Below are 18,659 nucleotides of genomic sequence, written 5' to 3' on the forward strand. Positions count from 1 at the left end.
ATAAATCAATTGTCAACTGTAGATACTCGCATCTCAAGTAAACCCCCTCTTGACCTCACTCCTGGACAAGCTCACTGAGGGGAGTGAGCCTCTAGGTCATACACTATCCCAGGATAAGTGCAACATTAGAGAGGACATACAATGGTTCCAGACACTGCCATACACCTCCCCCCAATGCCAAAGGAGGGAGTGACTTGCGTACAGACATTGTGGAGACCAAGTAATTGGTTCCCCCGTAATCACGCCATCCCTTCACATGGTTTAACAGATACATTCACATATGAAGACAATGTTCCATCCTGTCCCCTTCCTGATATTCTGCATAGCACCAGAGACATGTAAAAGACAAGCCTGACTTCTCCCCTCTCTGGGCCCCAAGTGACTGAGCCACAGCTGAGGGAAGAAATGCAACTGCCAACACTAGAGTATATTAGAAATACATTCTAATAAAAAGTATATCACATAGGAATATTATGCAGATATGACATCTTAATGACTTATGTTACCAAACTAATTCTGATTCATCCACCACAATAACTACTGCATGTAATCTGTCAAGTGTTTGCTGGCTGTTAGAAATTGGGAAAGATATTAATAAGTTGGAAGAATATTCAACCTAACAAAACTCTGAGTCACAGGTTCCTTGAAAGATTTATCATAGTGCCAGAAATGCCACCACTATCTCTTCTACTCTCACCAATGATCTGGGTATATGTAATGTTCAATTTCACTTTATAATAGTCCCTATATTGTGCAGTTAGCTGTCCTCCCTCTCCTACGAGCTATCTCCTGTAACAATTATACAAAGAGTGGTATCATTCCCAGAGACTATCACCACAACCTTAATTTATGAGCCCCCACAGATCTCCACCGCAGTCACATTCCATCCCACTTAAACAGCCCTATGTAAACATTCCGTCTCAAACACAGGCCTCATGTGTACCTCGCCTCCTGCTACAGAGACATTTGCACATATATCATTCCATCGAACCCATAACACACTAGTCACTACTCCTAATGCACTTCTGCAGTTCTAAACATACTAAAACATTCTCAAATCAGTTAGTCAATATACATCAGTCCCTCCTCTGGAACAACGATCACTCTCATGTTCCACGAAACCTAAAAACATATCGACTTGAAAAGGAAAGAGAAAAAAGTACATGTTTAATAACTTCACACCACACTTAATGCGACTGAAACTGGGAAAGAACCGTCCATCCGTTATGTTCTATACCCATGTTATGCTGGTCTCCATGCCCTCTCCTTCATTTTCATCCTTGGGTGTTATTACAAAACACAGACTATGAGCCTTGTATGCATCTAATTGTACCGTTATCATCCAGCCATCTCTATGTATCGATGTGATTTAACATAAAAATTCTGATGACATTGTAAAACAAAAGAGAACAACAACAAAAAACTTAATGGTTGACCCAAGCTATCATCCAGTGAGTTCTCTAATAACCCCCCTGTCGGAGGAGACATAGAGATAAGGTTTCTGGAGCCTCCCTAGGATTAATAACTTTTAGCAGTGCCCCCACCCCTCACCGTATGAAAGCAACTCTCTCTCACTGTATCCGAATCATAACTAAAACATTTGATAAATGATCCAACCCAAATGTAGAATGCCAGTCCTTAGTGCTTACTCTGAGAATGACTCAAATTCCAGCTTCTCAACCTAGCACACATCATCCCGGTTAGAAGGTACATTTATAAAAGGAACCTTTATAAAAGTTTTCCTGTCGCGAGTGGCCTGGTAATGAAAGATCGGTATCTCAATGCATTCTTAGTCTAAATTGTTTGCAGTGTGTAGACCAACCCCCCCCCTTCTCCCAGCACTTATCATTCTAGCGTCTTCTTCAGATAGCGTTACAGTTCATCTTCCCAACGGCACATGTAGCTCTTGCCTGTCACATTTGATGGCCCTTGATCATGTCCCGATTTCAGTATCCAAATAGATACATCCGCTTCTCCCACGTACACAAGTCTCTCACCTGAGCCATTATCTCTCTCCACGCTCACTCTGTACGCGCGGTCTCAGCACTACTGCCGACCGTACCCAGTTTTGGCTCAGACTCAGATTGGAAAGTTAAAAGTCACTGTCGCATTGAATGCCTTTGTTGCTCTTTCTTCAGCCGGTTAGGGAGGGTTTTGAGGTTCACACACACTGGTTGTGGTCAAATTATTCCTACCATGCATTAAGACACGATCTGACGTCACCTTCCATGATAACCTCAAGAGAGGACAGATCAGAACAACAGTTTAGTTCAATTCATTTCTGTTTCAGGAAATCCAGACAAGCATTGACTATATGACAAATTATTACATTCCCAATTTTCTTAATAACCTTATCTCTACGACAAATGTCAAAGAGCATACATACATACTGTTACTGTTGAAAACATTTTCAAACTTGGTTCATATTCCCTTCTTTTACTGGTGAATAATTACCAGATCAGGGAGTTAGCACCCTAACCCCTTGGGGAATCCCACACTCCAGTAGTCCCAATCTTGTGAAACTTGTATTGAAACAAAAACAAAAAATGAAATCAGCAATACACATATCACAATCCATTTGGAGTAACTGTCATTCCTTATTAACATATATTTTTCCCTCTATATGCAGACTGAACAAAGTACGTTTGTAAATTTACCCAAAGCTCTTGATAGTATGACTGATATTTAATAAGCTTACGTATCGGCCTCACGCCTTCGTCAGAGCTTTTATGAATTTAAAACAATTTGCACCCTTATGTAGACCTAGCCCCACCCACATCCGTTCCACACGTCGAAGGGGGTTGGAGGCAAAGGAAAAACAAATAAGTGCTACCAAATATAACAATATGCATTTCAGAAATATTACCAAAGTGTATAAATAAGACGTATTAAACATGTCTGTAAAACCACAATGAGGACATAGCAAGTTTTCATTAGTCATTGGGTACATCGTTCGAAAAACATCAGAGTAATCTTAAATAGGCACATAATTCATGTTCAAATTCACAACATAACATACATAGGCATTTCATCATTAAGTCCTTTAGGAAATAATGTCTGGAGGGTGAAAATCCCAAAACATTCTCTTTTACTCAGAGTATTATTAATATCACCCTCCTGTCTGATATCTTAACTTCATGCCACAAAATCTAAAGGTAGAAATGTCATGCTTTAGGTCATTAAAATGTACTGCGACTGGATAATCCCTGTCGTTTCTCCCGATTGAACTCTTATGTTCACTAATTCTATGTTTGAGAGAATGAGAGGTTTTACCGACATAACAGAGCCCACATGGACATTTAATAATGTAAATAACATGGGTGATGGAACACATAATAATGTAATTTATTTGGAACCGTTTTCCTGTGTGGGTGGTAGAAATATTCACACTTCATCGTATTGTTGCACTGTGCGCATCCTCTGCATTTATAGCTACCATTTGGTAGAGGGCGAAAAAGAGCTTGGCTGATTTTTCTTTTGTGGCTGGCAGTTGGCATGAACCAATTTATCGCGTAAATTGCGACCTCTCCTATACACAATAAGTGGTGGATTGTTAAATCCAGCCGGCAAAGCTGAGGCCGATACGTAAGCTTATCAGTGATACTATCAAGAGCAGTGTGCGGTTTTCTTCTTATTCAACTGTTGCCATGCACCTGCAAATAAGATTGCTCAGATGTGTGAGTGCCTTTTGAATTTTAAATTTACCCAAAGACCATGACCCCAGGGAACTGGTAATTTTCCCTTTGAACACGTGATTCAAAAACAACATGTTAAATCAAAAATAAACAGATTCGAAATAACCAATCAACTTAGAATTACAACTCTTGATAACCCCATAAGGAAATAATAATATCTCATAAAGTAATGGAAAAATAGAACAGAAACTGGTGTTTCTCATTCATTTTATAATTAAATCCCACCTGTTTTGATCATTTCTAGTGAGATTGATCAGGCCTCACCAGAAAGTCGGGATACTGGGCATTCGACACCATTAAATATCTCCTCTCCCTTTTCTTTCCCTGTCCTTCCGAAACCATTTTAAAAAACTTTCAAACATTTCCATCCTTCTGCATACCCAATTTAAAACTGAATTGAAAAGACTCCATTAAATAAATCCCACAGTATTAACACCACTAATGCATATTCATAACCGGTAAGTTGTGTGTGCGTGCTGATGTGGGTGTGGTAAACCGTAGGTAAAAAACACATGAACAGGCCTCTGGAACTCCGTTTATGGCCATCATTTATGTATCTTTAATTTAGCTTGTACTATTCTCCATAACCACCGCGCCACAATGTTCATGAACTAACTAAACAAATGAAAAGTTCATTTTAGGTCTAGTAACCCCTTTGCTAATTCCTCATTAACCCTCCACCCTTTCGTACATTCTAGAAATCTATTTCAGAATAAGACATAAAATGTAAATCTATTTCATAATAAAAGCATAAAATGTCTCATGAGATCCCAAAAAAAACCCAAGGCTTTCTGAGTTTGCAAATGATTTAAATTTGTCATCGTAAGGAATCTGCGATATTTGATCCTGGCATCTATTAAAAAGTTGGGTAAGACGTGATCGCATACGTCTTCCTTCACATAGAAACGGTAATCTCTATGAACCACTATCGATCGAACTGAAAAATGCAAATACTTGCATAGCAGCATTCCCTCCGAATGAAGCAGGTTCCAGTACCACCTTACACGCATTCTTCCAATATCTGATAATTCCGTTTTCCCTGCCGTATTAACCCCTCGCACGTCTGCGAAGTGAGTGGAGTTATATTCCACTCTCAAAACATTTTGCTCTGTTTCATCCACAACCCTCACAATTGTCGATTTGATCACAGGTTTCAAACCTGCCATCAAAGCCGAAGTGCGAATTCTATCAATGCACTCCTGTACCCAGTCTTTTTGTAGCTCGGTACATCTATTAATTACCCATATCCAAGCCGAATTGGTAGAATGCTTGTGCGCTTCTTTCAGCGCTTCCATGGCTTTATTAAAATCCTCTAGCTCCGCTTGGAGAATTGGGGGCCATATGTCGCCATACCAATAGTTATTATTCCCAAACATGTCCCATCGGTGTCCAGGGTGTTTTAGATTTCTTCACTCCCGTCTCTAATACACACATTCTATTAACTATTTATCAAGGTAGTGAGTTTTTCAGGATAAAAAAAGAAATGGAATGGAGCCAAGCCAAGCATGGTGAAATCCCAGAGCAGTTTCCTTCCTCTCCGGCAACTGAGTTAGTAAGGACGCCTGTATCTTTGTAGTGACTGGGTGTATTGATACACCATGCAAAGTATATTAATAACTTCACTATGCTCAAATAGATATTCAATGTCTGCTTTTAAAATTTGAGCCCTTCTTTGCAAAGCGTTGGGAAACATCACTAGTCTTTGTGGTTGAAACTGTGCTTGAAAATCACTGCTCGACTGAGGGACCTTAGTGATAATTGTATGTGTGGGGTACAGAGTTGAGGTAGTCATGTGACTTGTAAAGCACATTTTTACTCTAGAACTTATTTTAGGCTTGCCATAACAAAGGGGTTTGAATACTTATTGACTCAAGCTTTTAATGTTTTATTAATTTGTGGTGCCAATATATTTGACCACATCTGTAGATTTAGACATTTGTTAAAAGTTTTAATTTGTATGTTTTAATGTGGTGTAGGCATACGTGCGTACATGTTTGAAAAAGCACGGCCGAAGTCTACTGTTGGACTTTTGTTCATATGCCTGTGTGTGCTCCTTCTAAATGCCCCAAATGTCTTTGTCCTATCAGGAGGAGAATTCCTATATCAATGGCAAGGCAACTCACAAGATCACGGTGGTGCCCACAGGAAACCTGACCGTCACCTGCATTGCCACCAACAAGCTGGGAAATCACTTCATGGCCCTCAACGTCTCCTCCTGTGAGTGCACCTGTGGCGACTGCAGCTAACAAGTGCCAAACGCTAACCCACAGTAGCGTACTGTACCTACACTAACTCCTGGTCACTTCTCTGTAACTGCTTCTCTCTAACACTAAATCACAGCCCACTTCCCTCTTAACTGCTAACTTACAGTAGCCTACACTACACCCTTCCTACTTGACTAGTGCAAGCCTACAGATGAATGTCAACTTTCCCAGTGGCTACTTCTCTTTTAAACGAGTATAATACATCGGTTAATTCAATGTCTGTAAACTGTTCACGGTTCTCGTTGATATGCATTGTTATTTTGACGTTATCCATAATGAAGGCTAGTGGAGTGAAAGTTTAGTGAAACTAATCACACGGGAATCGTCCATTTGAAAAACGGACATGCTGGGGTAATAATTACATAACCGATGTTCTATAGTTATACAAGTTCTGGGTAAAGGGGGCTTTATGGGGCCCTATTATGTCGGATATTCGGGGATGATAGAAGTGGGAAAAGTCACATGACTTTCCACTTACCTTGGTTGTCAATTTGTAGATGCATTGGCCAATACAGAGGGTAAATAAGTAAAAACCAGTCAACAACCGCCAAGTAAAGTGAAGGATCATTTAAATGTTATTTTGTTCAGAACTGCTCTTTAAACATAGATGATTAGATTAATGTCACCATGGTAGGTATGCTGAAGGCTAATGCTGGACTTTACAGATTCATTTCATTCGCTGAACATTGTGCCATTGGCTGTTCCTTTCTCATCCTTTCGCTCTCTTTCCTTCACTGTCTCTCTTTCTGCTCTGCATCGGTTTAGTTTGGTTTGATTAGGTTTGTCTTTGTCGAGCATAGAGAATGATAGAGGCCTCTAGTGGCCAAAAGGCAGTTTTAGCATGGGCAGTGCCATTGAGGGCTTCCAGCATTTTAAAGTAGTCAACTGGGTGGGGAGTCCTACGAGTTGTAACCTCAATGGCACTGCCCATGCTGTCACAGATGTTTAAATGGCACATACTGTATATACAGATGAGTCCTCTATCTATCTCTATGGTGTCAAGGTGCTGGACTGTCCTCCCTTATCTCTTCCTCTCGGGGTCAAGCTGCATTAAATTTCCTTCTCACTACTTCTGACAAAATGGCGTATTGTTGCTACAGTATACAAAGCAAAATAAAAGTGCCTAATTTTCACTTGCTTGCTCACCAAATCTACACTCTTCTGGCTGATATTCTGAATGGTTAGGGATTGTTTGCCTTTTTTATAGCAATTTCAGCTCTTACAGTTGTTCTGCTTTTCAACTCATGGAAACAGTACCCAGTTTCATTTCTATATTTAATTAATAATGTATATATGAAGTTAATTTCATTTTATATCTGATTTCAGTAATTATGGACGAAAAAATGCCAGGAAAAGGTAAGATATCCCTCTAACCCCCCCAATTAGAATTATTTGACTCCTTTGACTTTCTAGTGACTTGAAAAATGACTGCCCAACTAATATAATAAATAATAATTACCGTTTAGCAGACGCTGTTATCCAAAGCGACTTAGTCATGCATACATACATTTTACATATGGGTGGCCCTGGGAATCGAACCCACAATCCACAAACTGAACCATACAGGGCCACCAACTACCAGGGTTGGCGTGAATTATATATTTTTTCCTTTTAAAGCCCATCATTTTCTATGAGTATTACTTAATTTGAAGCGATACCAACCCTGTTGACTATTGGGTAGAGGTGATAGCATCTGGTACTGGATTACACTGTATCTTCTGATACCTAGACTCCTGAGAGCCTTTTATTTATTGATTTAACCTTTTATTTAACTAGGCAAGTCACTTAAGAACAAATTCTTATTTATGGGACGTTCACGGCCGGTTGTGATACCACCTGGAATCAAACCAGGGTCTGTAGTGACGCCTCTAGCACTGAGATGCAGTGCTTTAGACCGCTACGCCACTCGGGAGCCTTGGATGGCTTTGTTGACGCTCTAGGGGATTGAACAGCCCGGCATGACAAACCCTTCTCAAATGTCATCCCCACAAACAACCAAACTAACAGCAGTAGTGCTCATACAAACATGGCTCCCACATCTTCATTTAGTTTTGCTTGCCCACTCATACAGTACTATTCATCTTTGTGTGTGTGAGATAGAGAAAGACAGAGAGTAGACAGTGTTTTTTCTGGTGCACTATTTGACATGTTGTTTTGTTTGTAGGGGCACAGGACGGCAGTTCGGACCAGGCTTTATGGATTGTGATCTTTGTTGTTGTGCTCATCATAGCTGCTGCTGTTGTGGGGCTGGCCTATTGGCTTTACATGAAATCAAGGTACACACGTACACGTATCATTATATTTTAGTTGTATAGTATGATCATATTCCTGCCCAAAACAAAAAGGGGACAGATTTATTAAGCATATGCACTTATCTTTTACAAACCTAAATCTTGAGGGACGTAAACGTTGAGGACAGAATAAAAGGTACACTAAAGATTGAGAACGTATCAGACATTGAAGTAAATGCAAACTTTGCACCTGGTGCATTGGCTTAGTAAGTTTAGCCCAAAGTGTAATAAGTATATTACAATGAGGGGAGAATTACATAAAAATAGGAGTTTTAAGTAAAGTGAATCTCTTCTTCAGACAAGGGACCTGGAAAACAGGAGAGAAGGAAGCCGGAACGTCCGAAGAGAGCAAGAAACTGGAGGAGTGCACGGCTAAGGTGTAGAGACAGCCGGGCTGTACTCGAGAGACGAAGAAGGTATGCACTGACAATGCACTGAATTGATCGTTTTTAAAATATAATTTGACATTTACCTTGCTATGTTGGTGGCGAGACAAGTTTTTCTGTTTTGATAAGAAATCTTGTTTTTACAGGACTCATAGTTTGATGCTTGATTATTTTCCCATCTAAAATGGTGAAAAGTCCTGTTAAAAATGAGTGCATTAATTTCTGTTTCAGGAAATAAGTAGAAGAAAGAGGCCTTGACCTTTGGAACGACTCCGAAACGAAGGCATTTGATTGGCTTCCAAATGAGCAGCATGTATTGCAGAATGCTTCCTAATCCAGATGAACAGTCCCACCCACCGACCCACAGTCTCAGAGGAAGAAAAGATAAACATTTTGTGTTGTTAATTGATATTCAGTCAGCACTGAAGACTGCTTCTCATTTTCTTTTTGTGTTCCTGGTGAATGCGCAATTGTCTAGCGTGTCGTGATGGTGTGGTGGGTTTGAGTCTTTTTTTTTTTCTGTTTTAATTTAGTAAAATAATGTCAAATTCACTGTACACTTTTTAGGTGAGCTAGCTGCTCTACACTGCTGTTACCCCTCTGTTCCTCGAGGTTACATTTCAAATCGTTGCACTCGATTTTTTTGAAGCTGCACCTTTTTTTTGTTACTCCCATAAACATTCTTTGTTATCCCCCTGGGGGAATGTGGCAAATGGAAATATCTGGACATTTTTCTTTTAGTGTCGCTGCCAATTGCAAGTCTCACCAATTCAATTATTGGGGCTACACTTTTTGTTGTGCTGGACAATCAGAAATTGGCTGAATCACAAATACGAGTTTTATTTTAGTGCAACTTGTCTTCATTGGGTCTCACTTACTAGCTACAAACTAAATAAGGTGAGGCAAATGCCTCATCCCAATTTCTAAGATACAGAATAATATATATATATATATTATGACTCAGTTGGTTGTCGGTGTAAGTTTGGAACCAACAAACTGAATGCCGCTAGCCTCAAACATCACAAAATGCAAATCAGCTCACTTTTATCTAATTGGTTGATGGAGTAACCATGCAAGACATTTGCAGGTCAGATTTGCCAGCCGTTCTGCACAAAAATGTAGCTACCCTTTTTGTTTTTCTGAAATGTTTTGCCCGACTTGAGTTACACATGTTGTGAACTGTTGTTATAAATGGAGCATTCTGACGAATCTGCTGACATTGCTCCCTCTTACCTGTTAAATCAGATATAGTCATAACACTAATATATTTTTGATTGTGCATCTCTCTCAGTTTTCAGTTAAAACGGTGTTGTTGTCATCTCTGTTATTGTTTCCCTCTCCGGTGTCATACTGTAGTGAAAGGCCATTTACTAGTGTAGTTATTCATGGTTCTGTTTTGCCGTTTTAAGGGGGTTCACTGTAAATACGTCGGGTGTGAATGTCCAGCGTGTGTTTTGCTCTATTTATACTGTGTGAGACATGTCAGGTGAGCTGCACTTCGGCATGTCTACTAGTACCACCCATAATACATTCTGATTTCAACCTCGAACGTTCATTATTTAAACTGTTGAAAATGTACTTTATGGTGGAATGAGAGTTACATAAAACAGAGATTTTTTTGTGTGTTTTGGTTTTCTTTTTAGGGTCTGAAGGACTGTAATTGAAACAGTGAGGATGATGGTAAAAGTATGATAGGAAAGTTGTGTTTCCATGCATTTAGTTCATTTAGTATAATCAGGTCAACAAACCAAAGAGGGTAAGATGAGAAGGCCAAAAAGGTATTGTGAATACTGAATTTTGTACTTTTGTTGAGAATAAAGTGAACATTTTTAAGTAGTGTTTTTTTTTCTTTCAAGGTATGTCAGCACCAATTTAAACAAAAACACATTTCCATCATGCTTTGTTGTTTCAGATTTTTGCTGTAATGAAAAGCACTATACAAATTAAATGTATTAAAGCTACACTGGTTACACGTTTCGTATATGTCCAAGTCAGACAATCACAGCAAATTTAAGCTTCAACTTCCAAGTCAGACCTTCCAATATTATGCCACAAAACAAACTATGCATTGTTTTGTGGAAAACTCCTCCACCCTATAAATGAGTTTGCATACATCATGGGCTCCCAAATGACACAGCGATCTAAGGCACTGCATCTCAGTGCTAGAGGCGTCGCTACAGACCCTGGTTCAATTCCAGGCTGTATCACAACCGGCCTTGATTGGGAGTTCCATAGAGTGGCGCACAATTGGCCCAGCGTCGTCCGGGTTAGGGTTTGGCCGGGGTAGGCCGTCATTGTAAATAAGAATTTGTTCTTAACTGACTTGCTTAGTTAAATACAGTTTCAAATAAAATTTCAAAAATGAGACTCATGTTAATACTGGCTTTTATGAAAACAAACAAAAAACAAAAAAACAAATCACTGGTTACTTTAATTACTGAACAATGACAATAATCATGAAGTGAAGGCTTTCATAATGTCTAAGTTAATTGCACACATCACAATGCTTAACACGTTCCACAACGAATTTTTCAAACAAAATTCATGGCAGGAGAGAAACAGAATGAGAAAACCTCCCCTTCTAACCTAATGAAGGCCACTCCACCCCCCCCCCTTTTTACGAGCCAGATTGAATAAAACATGTTCACTTTGAGACTTTCAAGTTTAAAGATGAAAAATAATTAGACCAGTGCAAAATGAAGCTTCAAATAGGAGAGGAGAAATAATGTGGTTATTTTATTGAAACGGACAAAGCCAGGGTTGGTACTGTAATAGGTAGTTGACACAGGGGGAGTGAAGGGAAAATGCCTCCTTTTTTATTCACGTCTTTTTGGGTTTTGTGTGGCATTCCTCTTGATATCGACTTGAAGCACTTTGAAATCCCTGACGGTGGCTTATGACGCAAGAGTCACATTAGGAGCAGCGTAGTTGCTCAGAGGTTCTCTCTGAAAGACACCCGTGTCAAAGCAATGCACCCTGGAATTCAGACGTACAGTTTGTCTCCGGTTGTGTGGGAATGCGTCTACATATTTCGGCATACAGTAACTAGGCAACAACAGGATTTCAAAATAATATTGACTTATCTGTGTAATAGTGGTTGTCCTCTCCATTTGTGATCCACAAGAGCAGTCCTCCCATTTAAATGTAAACAAGAACTAACAACACATCATGTATATTCATTTGTAGAACCAGTCAACGCAAAGGTATTGGCTCGGTGGTATCATTATCTAACTTAATTCTTGCACATAAAAAAAAAACAAATACGTTTTTCTATCATCTGAGAGCAAAAGTGTACTAATAATGGTTTGTGCCTCGAACGGAATGTCTCGGGAATGCATGTGCCCCATTAACAAATACTTTCAGTGGGGTTGTCTTTCACTGAAGAAATCAAAACAAAACACACACGTATGCACGCACACACACACACACACACACACACACACACAAGGCTGCATCTGGTTTCATCTGTGGTTCTGAGACGAGAGGAACCGTTAAGGGTCATGTTACTGTCCCACCCCGTTCCTTACTGTATATTCACCAGGTTGTTGCTGGGAGGAAGTAATTAGAAAAACCAATAGTGGACCTCCAGACTGGCCTAATGGTGCCTCTGCTACGGACCTGGGAGCTTCTGGGAGTCAATAACACCACTCAAAAGCCTCTCTCTCTCCCAGCCTCTTCCTACAACAACAACAACAACCACAGCAGCAGCTCATTAAGACAGAGAATTCAGCTAGGGCACCAGGAACACCATCTTTACTGGACTGCACACTAGTATACCTCTCAGAGAGAGGGAGAGAGAAGGATAGAGAGAATTAGGGGATTAAGAGTGATGGACGGGTCTTTAGGTGTGTTTGAGACACATGTAATAAGGACCATAGGCAACAACGTCAATAAACATAGAAGAACATTTTGTAACAGTTTGTTACAGACATCCCACCCCTGATTGGCTGATTATGAAAGGCTGGGGGATGGGCAGGTGGGGAGGGGCATCAGCAGCAGTAGTGGCAGGAGCAGAAGGGTAACGCAGAGGCCAGCACTAGCAAAGCTCGCCTGAATTCTTTCCATCACAGGATTAACATGCTGGTAGACAAACTTTGTTCTCTGTCTCTCTGATGTGATTTAGCTTCGAACAGATAGTTGTGGATGGACTCCCGATCTGTGGAAAAATGCAGTCCACGGATCAGCGTTTTCCAAGCTTACTCTCTTTTTTTTGGTCAGAACGAGCTAGCGAGGGATAACAAGATAAAATAAGCCCTTTCCTTCTACCCCAGCGCACACAGAGGCACAAGTTGTCTCCTATTTGGGTCCCCTTCTCAGAGTTATAGTTTGAGTCTAGGGGCCACTAAGGCAAACTCTCGGAGAATGTTCCGTGCCACGTCCACTTTGTTCTGAGCAATCATGAGTGCCCTCTTCACATCCTCGAAAGAATAGCCCTCTCCCATGAGTTTGGCGATTTTGGCGTCTGTACTCTCACTGGCTGAGTCCTGCCCATGATTCTTCCTCTGATGGATGTCCGGAGGTGTCTTCCGAGGGAGCGGCTTAGGTGGCCTGGCAGGTGCCTGCAAATAATCTACGTCCACTGCAAAGAAAATTGAATGGATAAGTCAATGGATGACGGGTAGGTAAAAAGCTTCTTTCAAGTGGCTTTTAGCATAAGGGGCTTTAAGAGCTATTCAAAAAAGTTTCATTCATTATCAATAATGGAATCATGCATTTGTATTTATTATTTATTATGCCAAGGCAGCAGCTTCTCTTCCTCGGGTCCAGCAAAAATTAAGGCAGTAATATACACTATTATACAATATTTAAACATTAAAATACATTTTACAACTGATTTCACAATACATTAAGTGTGTGCCCTCTGGCCACTACCCTACTACAACACAATCCAAGTGTACACGTGTGTATAGTCTGTATGATATGTGTGTTTGTGTGTGTGTGTGTGTGTGTTTGTACCTGTGTGTGTGAATTTTCGCAGCCCTCACTGTTCCATAAGGTGTATTTTTAATCAGGTTTTTAAAAAATCTGATTTTACTGTTTGCGTGAGTTACTTGAAGTGGAATAGAGTTTCATGTAGTCATGGCTCATAGTCTGTTCTGGACTTGGGGACTGTGAAGAGACCGCTGGTGACATGTCTTGTGGGTTATGCATGGGTGTCTGACCTGTGTGCTAGTAGTTTAAACAGACAGTTTATTAGTTTAAGAAGTATCAACATGTCAATACTTTTTACAAAAACAAGAAGTTTGAGCCATGAGAGATCGACATGCATATTATTAATGTTAGCTCTCTGTGTACATTGTGTTCTGGCCCAGTTGTAATTTTCCCAAGTCCTTCTTTGTGGCACCTGACCAGAAGTGCAACCCATGTGTGACTAAACTAGGGCCTGTCGGACCTGCCTTGTTGATAGTGTGGTTAAAGAAGAGCAGCGCTTTATTATGGATAGACTTCTCCCCATCTTAGCTACTGTTGCATCAATATGTTTTGACCATAATAGTTTACAATCCAGGGTTTCTCCAAGCAGTTTTGTCTCCTCAACTTGCTCAATTTCCACATGATTATTCATTACGAGATTTAGTTGAGGTTTAGGGTGTAGTGAATGATTTGTCCCAAATACAATGCTTTTAGTTTTTGAAATATTTAGGACTGGTGTATTTCTTGCCACCCATTCTGAAACTAACTGCAGCTCTTTGCAATCAATTCAGTCTCTGTAGTAGCTGACGTGTACAGTGTTGAGTCATCTACATACATAGACACACAGGCTTTACTCAAGGGCAGTGGCAGGTCATTAGTAAAGATTTTTTGAAAGTAAGGGGCCTAGACAGCTGCCCTGGGGAATGTCTGATTCTACCTGGCTTATGTTGGAGAAGCTACCATTGAAGAACACCCTCTGTGTTTTGTCAGACAGATAAATCTCAATCCACAATATAAGAAGGGGGTGTAAAGCCATAACATCTATGTTTTTCCAGCAGCATACTATGATCAATAATGTCAAAAGCCGCACTGAAGTCTAACAAAACAGCTCCCACAATCTTTTTATTATCAATTTCTCTCAGCCAATCATCAGTCATTTGTGTGAGTGCCGTGCATGTTGAATACCCTTCCCTATAATCATGCTGAAATCCTGTTGTTCATTTATTTCATGTAAAGTTTACTAAGGTTTGGTAACATGCTTTATTGGTCAGCTATTTGAGCCAGTAAAGGGGGCTTTACTATTATTGGTCAGCTATTTGAGCCAGTAAAGGGGGCTTTACTATTATTGGTCAGCTATTTGAGTCAGTAAAGGGGGATTTACTATTATTGGGTAGCGGAATGACTTGCGCTTCCCTCCAGGCCTGAGGGCACACGCTCTCTAGTAGGCTTAGATTGAAGAGATGGCAAATAAGATCGTCCGCTATTGTCCTCTGTAATTTTCCATCCAAGTTGTCAGACCCCGGTGGTTTTTCCATTGTTGACAGACAACAATAATTTGTTCACCTCTTCCACACTCACTTTATGGAATTCAAAACAACAGTGCTTGTCTTTCATTATCTGGTCAGTTATACTTGGACGTGTTGGTTCGGCGTCTGTTGCTGGCATGTCATGCCTAAGTTGCCAATGAAAAAATCATTAAAGTAGTTGGCAATATCAGTGGTTTTTGTGATGAATGAGCCATCTGATTCAATAAATGATGGAGCTGAGTTTGCCTTTTTGACCCAGATTTTATTTAAGGTGCTCCAAAGATTTGTACTATCAATCTTTATATCATTTATCTTTGTTTCATAGTATAGTTTCTTCTGTTTAGTCACATGATTTCAAAATGTGCAGTAGGTTATGCAGCCAGACTTATTTGCCATTCCTTTTGCCTCATCCCTCTCACCCATAACATTTTCTAACAATTCCCCATCAATCCACAGATATTTAACTGTTTTTTTTGCATGCATTATTGTTGATTGTATTTTAAATCATTCAAAAAGCGAAACTATTCAATAATAAAAAATCCTACAGTATTAAATTCTACCTTGGGTGGGGGGTAACTGGTCGTACTCCTGGGACTGTGATGTCCGGATAGGGCTCTTCATGTTGTCCCCCGTTTGTCTCCTCACAGGGGGCAGAGGGGCCACAGCGCTCAGCATATCAAACACAGTATCTGAAACCAAACCATTTACAACTGTGAGGGGGAAAGATTGCCTACACTTCAAACAATAACTGCATGTTTGTCCTCTATCCACGTAGAATTGTGGCCTTTCATTTTTTAAATTACAGTGGATGAGAGTGATAGATGCACAGACCTGGCAGATGTGCAGACCAGGTGACACAGCGAGAGGAGCTGTGACCCACTGGTCTGGACATGCTGTCACTATAATTCCATATTCCGTTCTCCTCCGAAACGAATGCATATATTGGTTCTCTCAAATGTTAGTTTTTTCCTGGGGAGTTGGGAACCCTGGTTGTTTGGATTTGAAAATCAAACAGTTGTAATGAACGGGGGGGGGGCTGTGTGTGGGTGTTTGAGTGAGAAAGACAGAGGAGAACCAACCAGTACAAGCAGAGCCCCATTCATTATCGGGGCTTCGTGCCGACAACATCAAAACTAACTCCCTAGACTCTGAAGTCAGGAGAAATTCGAGTTTGGTATCAGAGATATGCATTTTGTAGAATCAAGCTTTTTTTAAAGGACAGTGGAATAGGGATAGGGAGGCGGCAGATTTGTGGCCATCTGATGGATCTAACCCTTGCCACTGAGGGTATATGTGGTTCAGAGTTGGTAGTTTTATCTAGTTTTATCACTAGACCAGATTCTGGCACTCAAACTGTTTTCTATTGGTATTCTCGAGTTTGGAGGGAAGAAACAGCTCACCGGGGGTTAACAGGAAATGGTCATGTCCGGAGGCAGGCCGGGGAGCTCGTGAGCAGGAGGGGGACGAGGAGAGGCCTGTGAAGCTGTGTCTGACGAGTGCAGGGGGCGAGCGCTGTGAGGGAGGCAGGTTGTTGAACAGCTCCTCTGGTGCTGAGACACAATAGTGAAAGGACAAGTAGATCATGGGTTAGGGTTAAAATGTAATGTTACCGTCTTGGTAAACACTGCATATGTTGGCTCAATCTGAAATTACCTTCAAAAGGAGCATAGACGACAAAGTGAGATCGGATTGAATCTGCCAAACTTAATTCCGGAAGGGCCGTCTGTCTGCTGTTTTTGTTATTTCCTTTCAATTCATGTAAATGAAGACCTAGACAACCAGGTGAGGGGAGTTCCTTACTAATCAATTACCTCAATTGAAAAAACAAACAAGGAGCGAAAACCCGACTCACCGAGACATCAGTTTGACACCCTTGGTTTATGTAGTTACTTTCCAGTGAAGGCTTGTTCAGACCTTAGATAATTTAGTTTTACCAATGAGAAGGAAAATGTACACAACAGTGTGACAGATAATCTAAAGATTTCCCGGGGGGAATTAATAGATTTCCCAATTTTACACATTTACTGTCACAGATACATTCACTACCACGGATGCACATTTTGGGGAATATTCAGAGGTGGAAACTTTCCAAGGGAATTAACGGGAATATATGGGAATTAACGGGAATATATGGGAATTAATACCATTTAAATGTTGATGTCTTTTGCATTGGATATTTTACCATATCATATGGATACGTAAAAGGTTTATGTTTCTCTTATCATAAGTAGACATAATTGCAAATGATTAAATCCTTACAATAAAAATCAAATAAAACATTTAGTTACAAATTTAACTAATTAAATTAGTTGACTCTTCACATGGGATGATTTCACTGAACAACAAAAGAAACGGAATATTGAATGATCCCCAATGATCCATCGCATCTCCCAAAAACATTTTCAACATACATCTGTAAAATGATAGTCTAGAAACTAAAGCTTTGGTTGTCTTTCACTCAGGCTTCCATGTCTTCTCCCTGGACCTCCTCAATATCCACTAGAGGTTGACGCTGATACCGATACCAATTATTGGAGGATCAAAAAAAGCCGATACCGATTAATCGGCCGATTTGTGTATATATATATTTGTAATAATGACAATTACAACAATACTGAATGAACAGTGAACACTTTTATTTTAACTTAATATAATACATCAATGAAATCTATTTAGTCTCAAATAAATAATGAAACGTTCAATTTGGTTTAAATAATGCAAAAACAAAGTGTTGGAGAAGAAAGTAAAAGTGCAATATGTGCCATGCAAAAAAAGCTAATGTTTAAGTTCCTTGCTCAGAACATATGAAAGCAGGTGGTTCCTTTTAACATGAGTCTTCAATATTCCCAGGTAAGAAGTTTTAGGTTGTAGTTATTATAGGACTATTTCTCTCTATACCATTTGTATTTCATATACCTTTGACTATTGGATGTTCTAATAGGTACTTAAGTATTACCAGCCTAATCTCGAGAGTTGATAGGCTTGAAGTCATAAACAGCCCAATGCTTGAAGCATTGCGTAGAGCTGCTGGCAAACGCAGTAAAGTGCTGTTTGAATGAATACTTACGAGCCTGCTGCTGCCTACCACCGCTCAGTCAGACTGCTCTATCAAATCATAGACTTAATTATAATATAATAACACACACAAATACGAGCCTAGGTCATTAATATGGTAAAATCCGGAAACTATCATTCTGAAAATAAAACGTTTATTCTTTCAGTGAAATACGGAACTATTCCGTATTTTATCTAACGGGTGGAATCCATAAAGTCCAAATATTGCTGTTACATTGCACAACCTTCAATGTTATGTCATAATTAGGTCAAATTCTGGCAAATTAGTTTGCAGCGAGCCAGGCGGCCCAAACTGTTGCATATACCCTGACTGCGTGCAATGAATGCAAGAGAAGTGGCACAATGTCCCTAGTTGAATATTGCCTGCTAACATTAATTTCTTTTAACTAAATATGCAGGTTTAAAAAAATATTATTCTGTGCATTGATTTTAAGAAAGGCATCGCTGTTTATGGTTAGGTACACATTGGTGCAATGACAGTGCTTTTTTCGCGAATGCGCTTTTGGCGTTT

The 18,659-nt window shown here is 40.0% G+C and overlaps 2 protein-coding genes across 4 annotated transcripts in view; one reads left to right on the top strand and one right to left on the bottom strand.

Moving 5' to 3' along the window:
• Window positions 1-10,597, top strand: part of alcama (activated leukocyte cell adhesion molecule a) — a 73,073-nt gene extending 62,476 nt beyond the window's left edge. The window contains exons 12-16 of one of the 2 annotated variants that reach the window (XM_055943017.1): window positions 5,783-5,912; window positions 7,286-7,315; window positions 8,124-8,235; window positions 8,549-8,666; window positions 8,868-10,597. In XM_055943017.1, the coding sequence (XP_055798992.1) occupies window positions 5,783-5,912; window positions 7,286-7,315; window positions 8,124-8,235; window positions 8,549-8,633 (357 nt within the window). In that variant the 3' untranslated portion in view covers window positions 8,634-8,666; window positions 8,868-10,597. The remainder of the gene's footprint in view (window positions 1-5,782; window positions 5,913-7,285; window positions 7,316-8,123; window positions 8,236-8,548; window positions 8,667-8,867) is intronic. The other variant, XM_055943018.1, reaches the window with a different exon arrangement.
• Window positions 10,598-11,004: 407 nt separating this feature from the next.
• Window positions 11,005-18,659, bottom strand: part of cblb (Cbl proto-oncogene B, E3 ubiquitin protein ligase) — a 180,518-nt gene continuing 172,863 nt past the window's right edge. Inside the window, exons 17-19 of one of the 2 annotated variants that reach the window (XM_055943014.1) lie at window positions 16,474-16,623; window positions 15,634-15,762; window positions 11,005-13,215 (exon numbers count right to left, since the gene is read on the bottom strand). In XM_055943014.1, the coding sequence (XP_055798989.1) occupies window positions 12,956-13,215; window positions 15,634-15,762; window positions 16,474-16,623 (539 nt within the window). In that variant the 3' untranslated portion in view covers window positions 11,005-12,955. The remainder of the gene's footprint in view (window positions 13,216-15,633; window positions 15,763-16,473; window positions 16,624-18,659) is intronic. The other variant, XM_055943015.1, reaches the window with a different exon arrangement.

The sequence above is a fragment of the Salvelinus fontinalis genome, chromosome 13 (assembly GCF_029448725.1).
Source record: "Salvelinus fontinalis isolate EN_2023a chromosome 13, ASM2944872v1, whole genome shotgun sequence".
In the NCBI taxonomy this organism is placed as follows: domain Eukaryota; kingdom Metazoa; phylum Chordata; class Actinopteri; order Salmoniformes; family Salmonidae; genus Salvelinus; species Salvelinus fontinalis.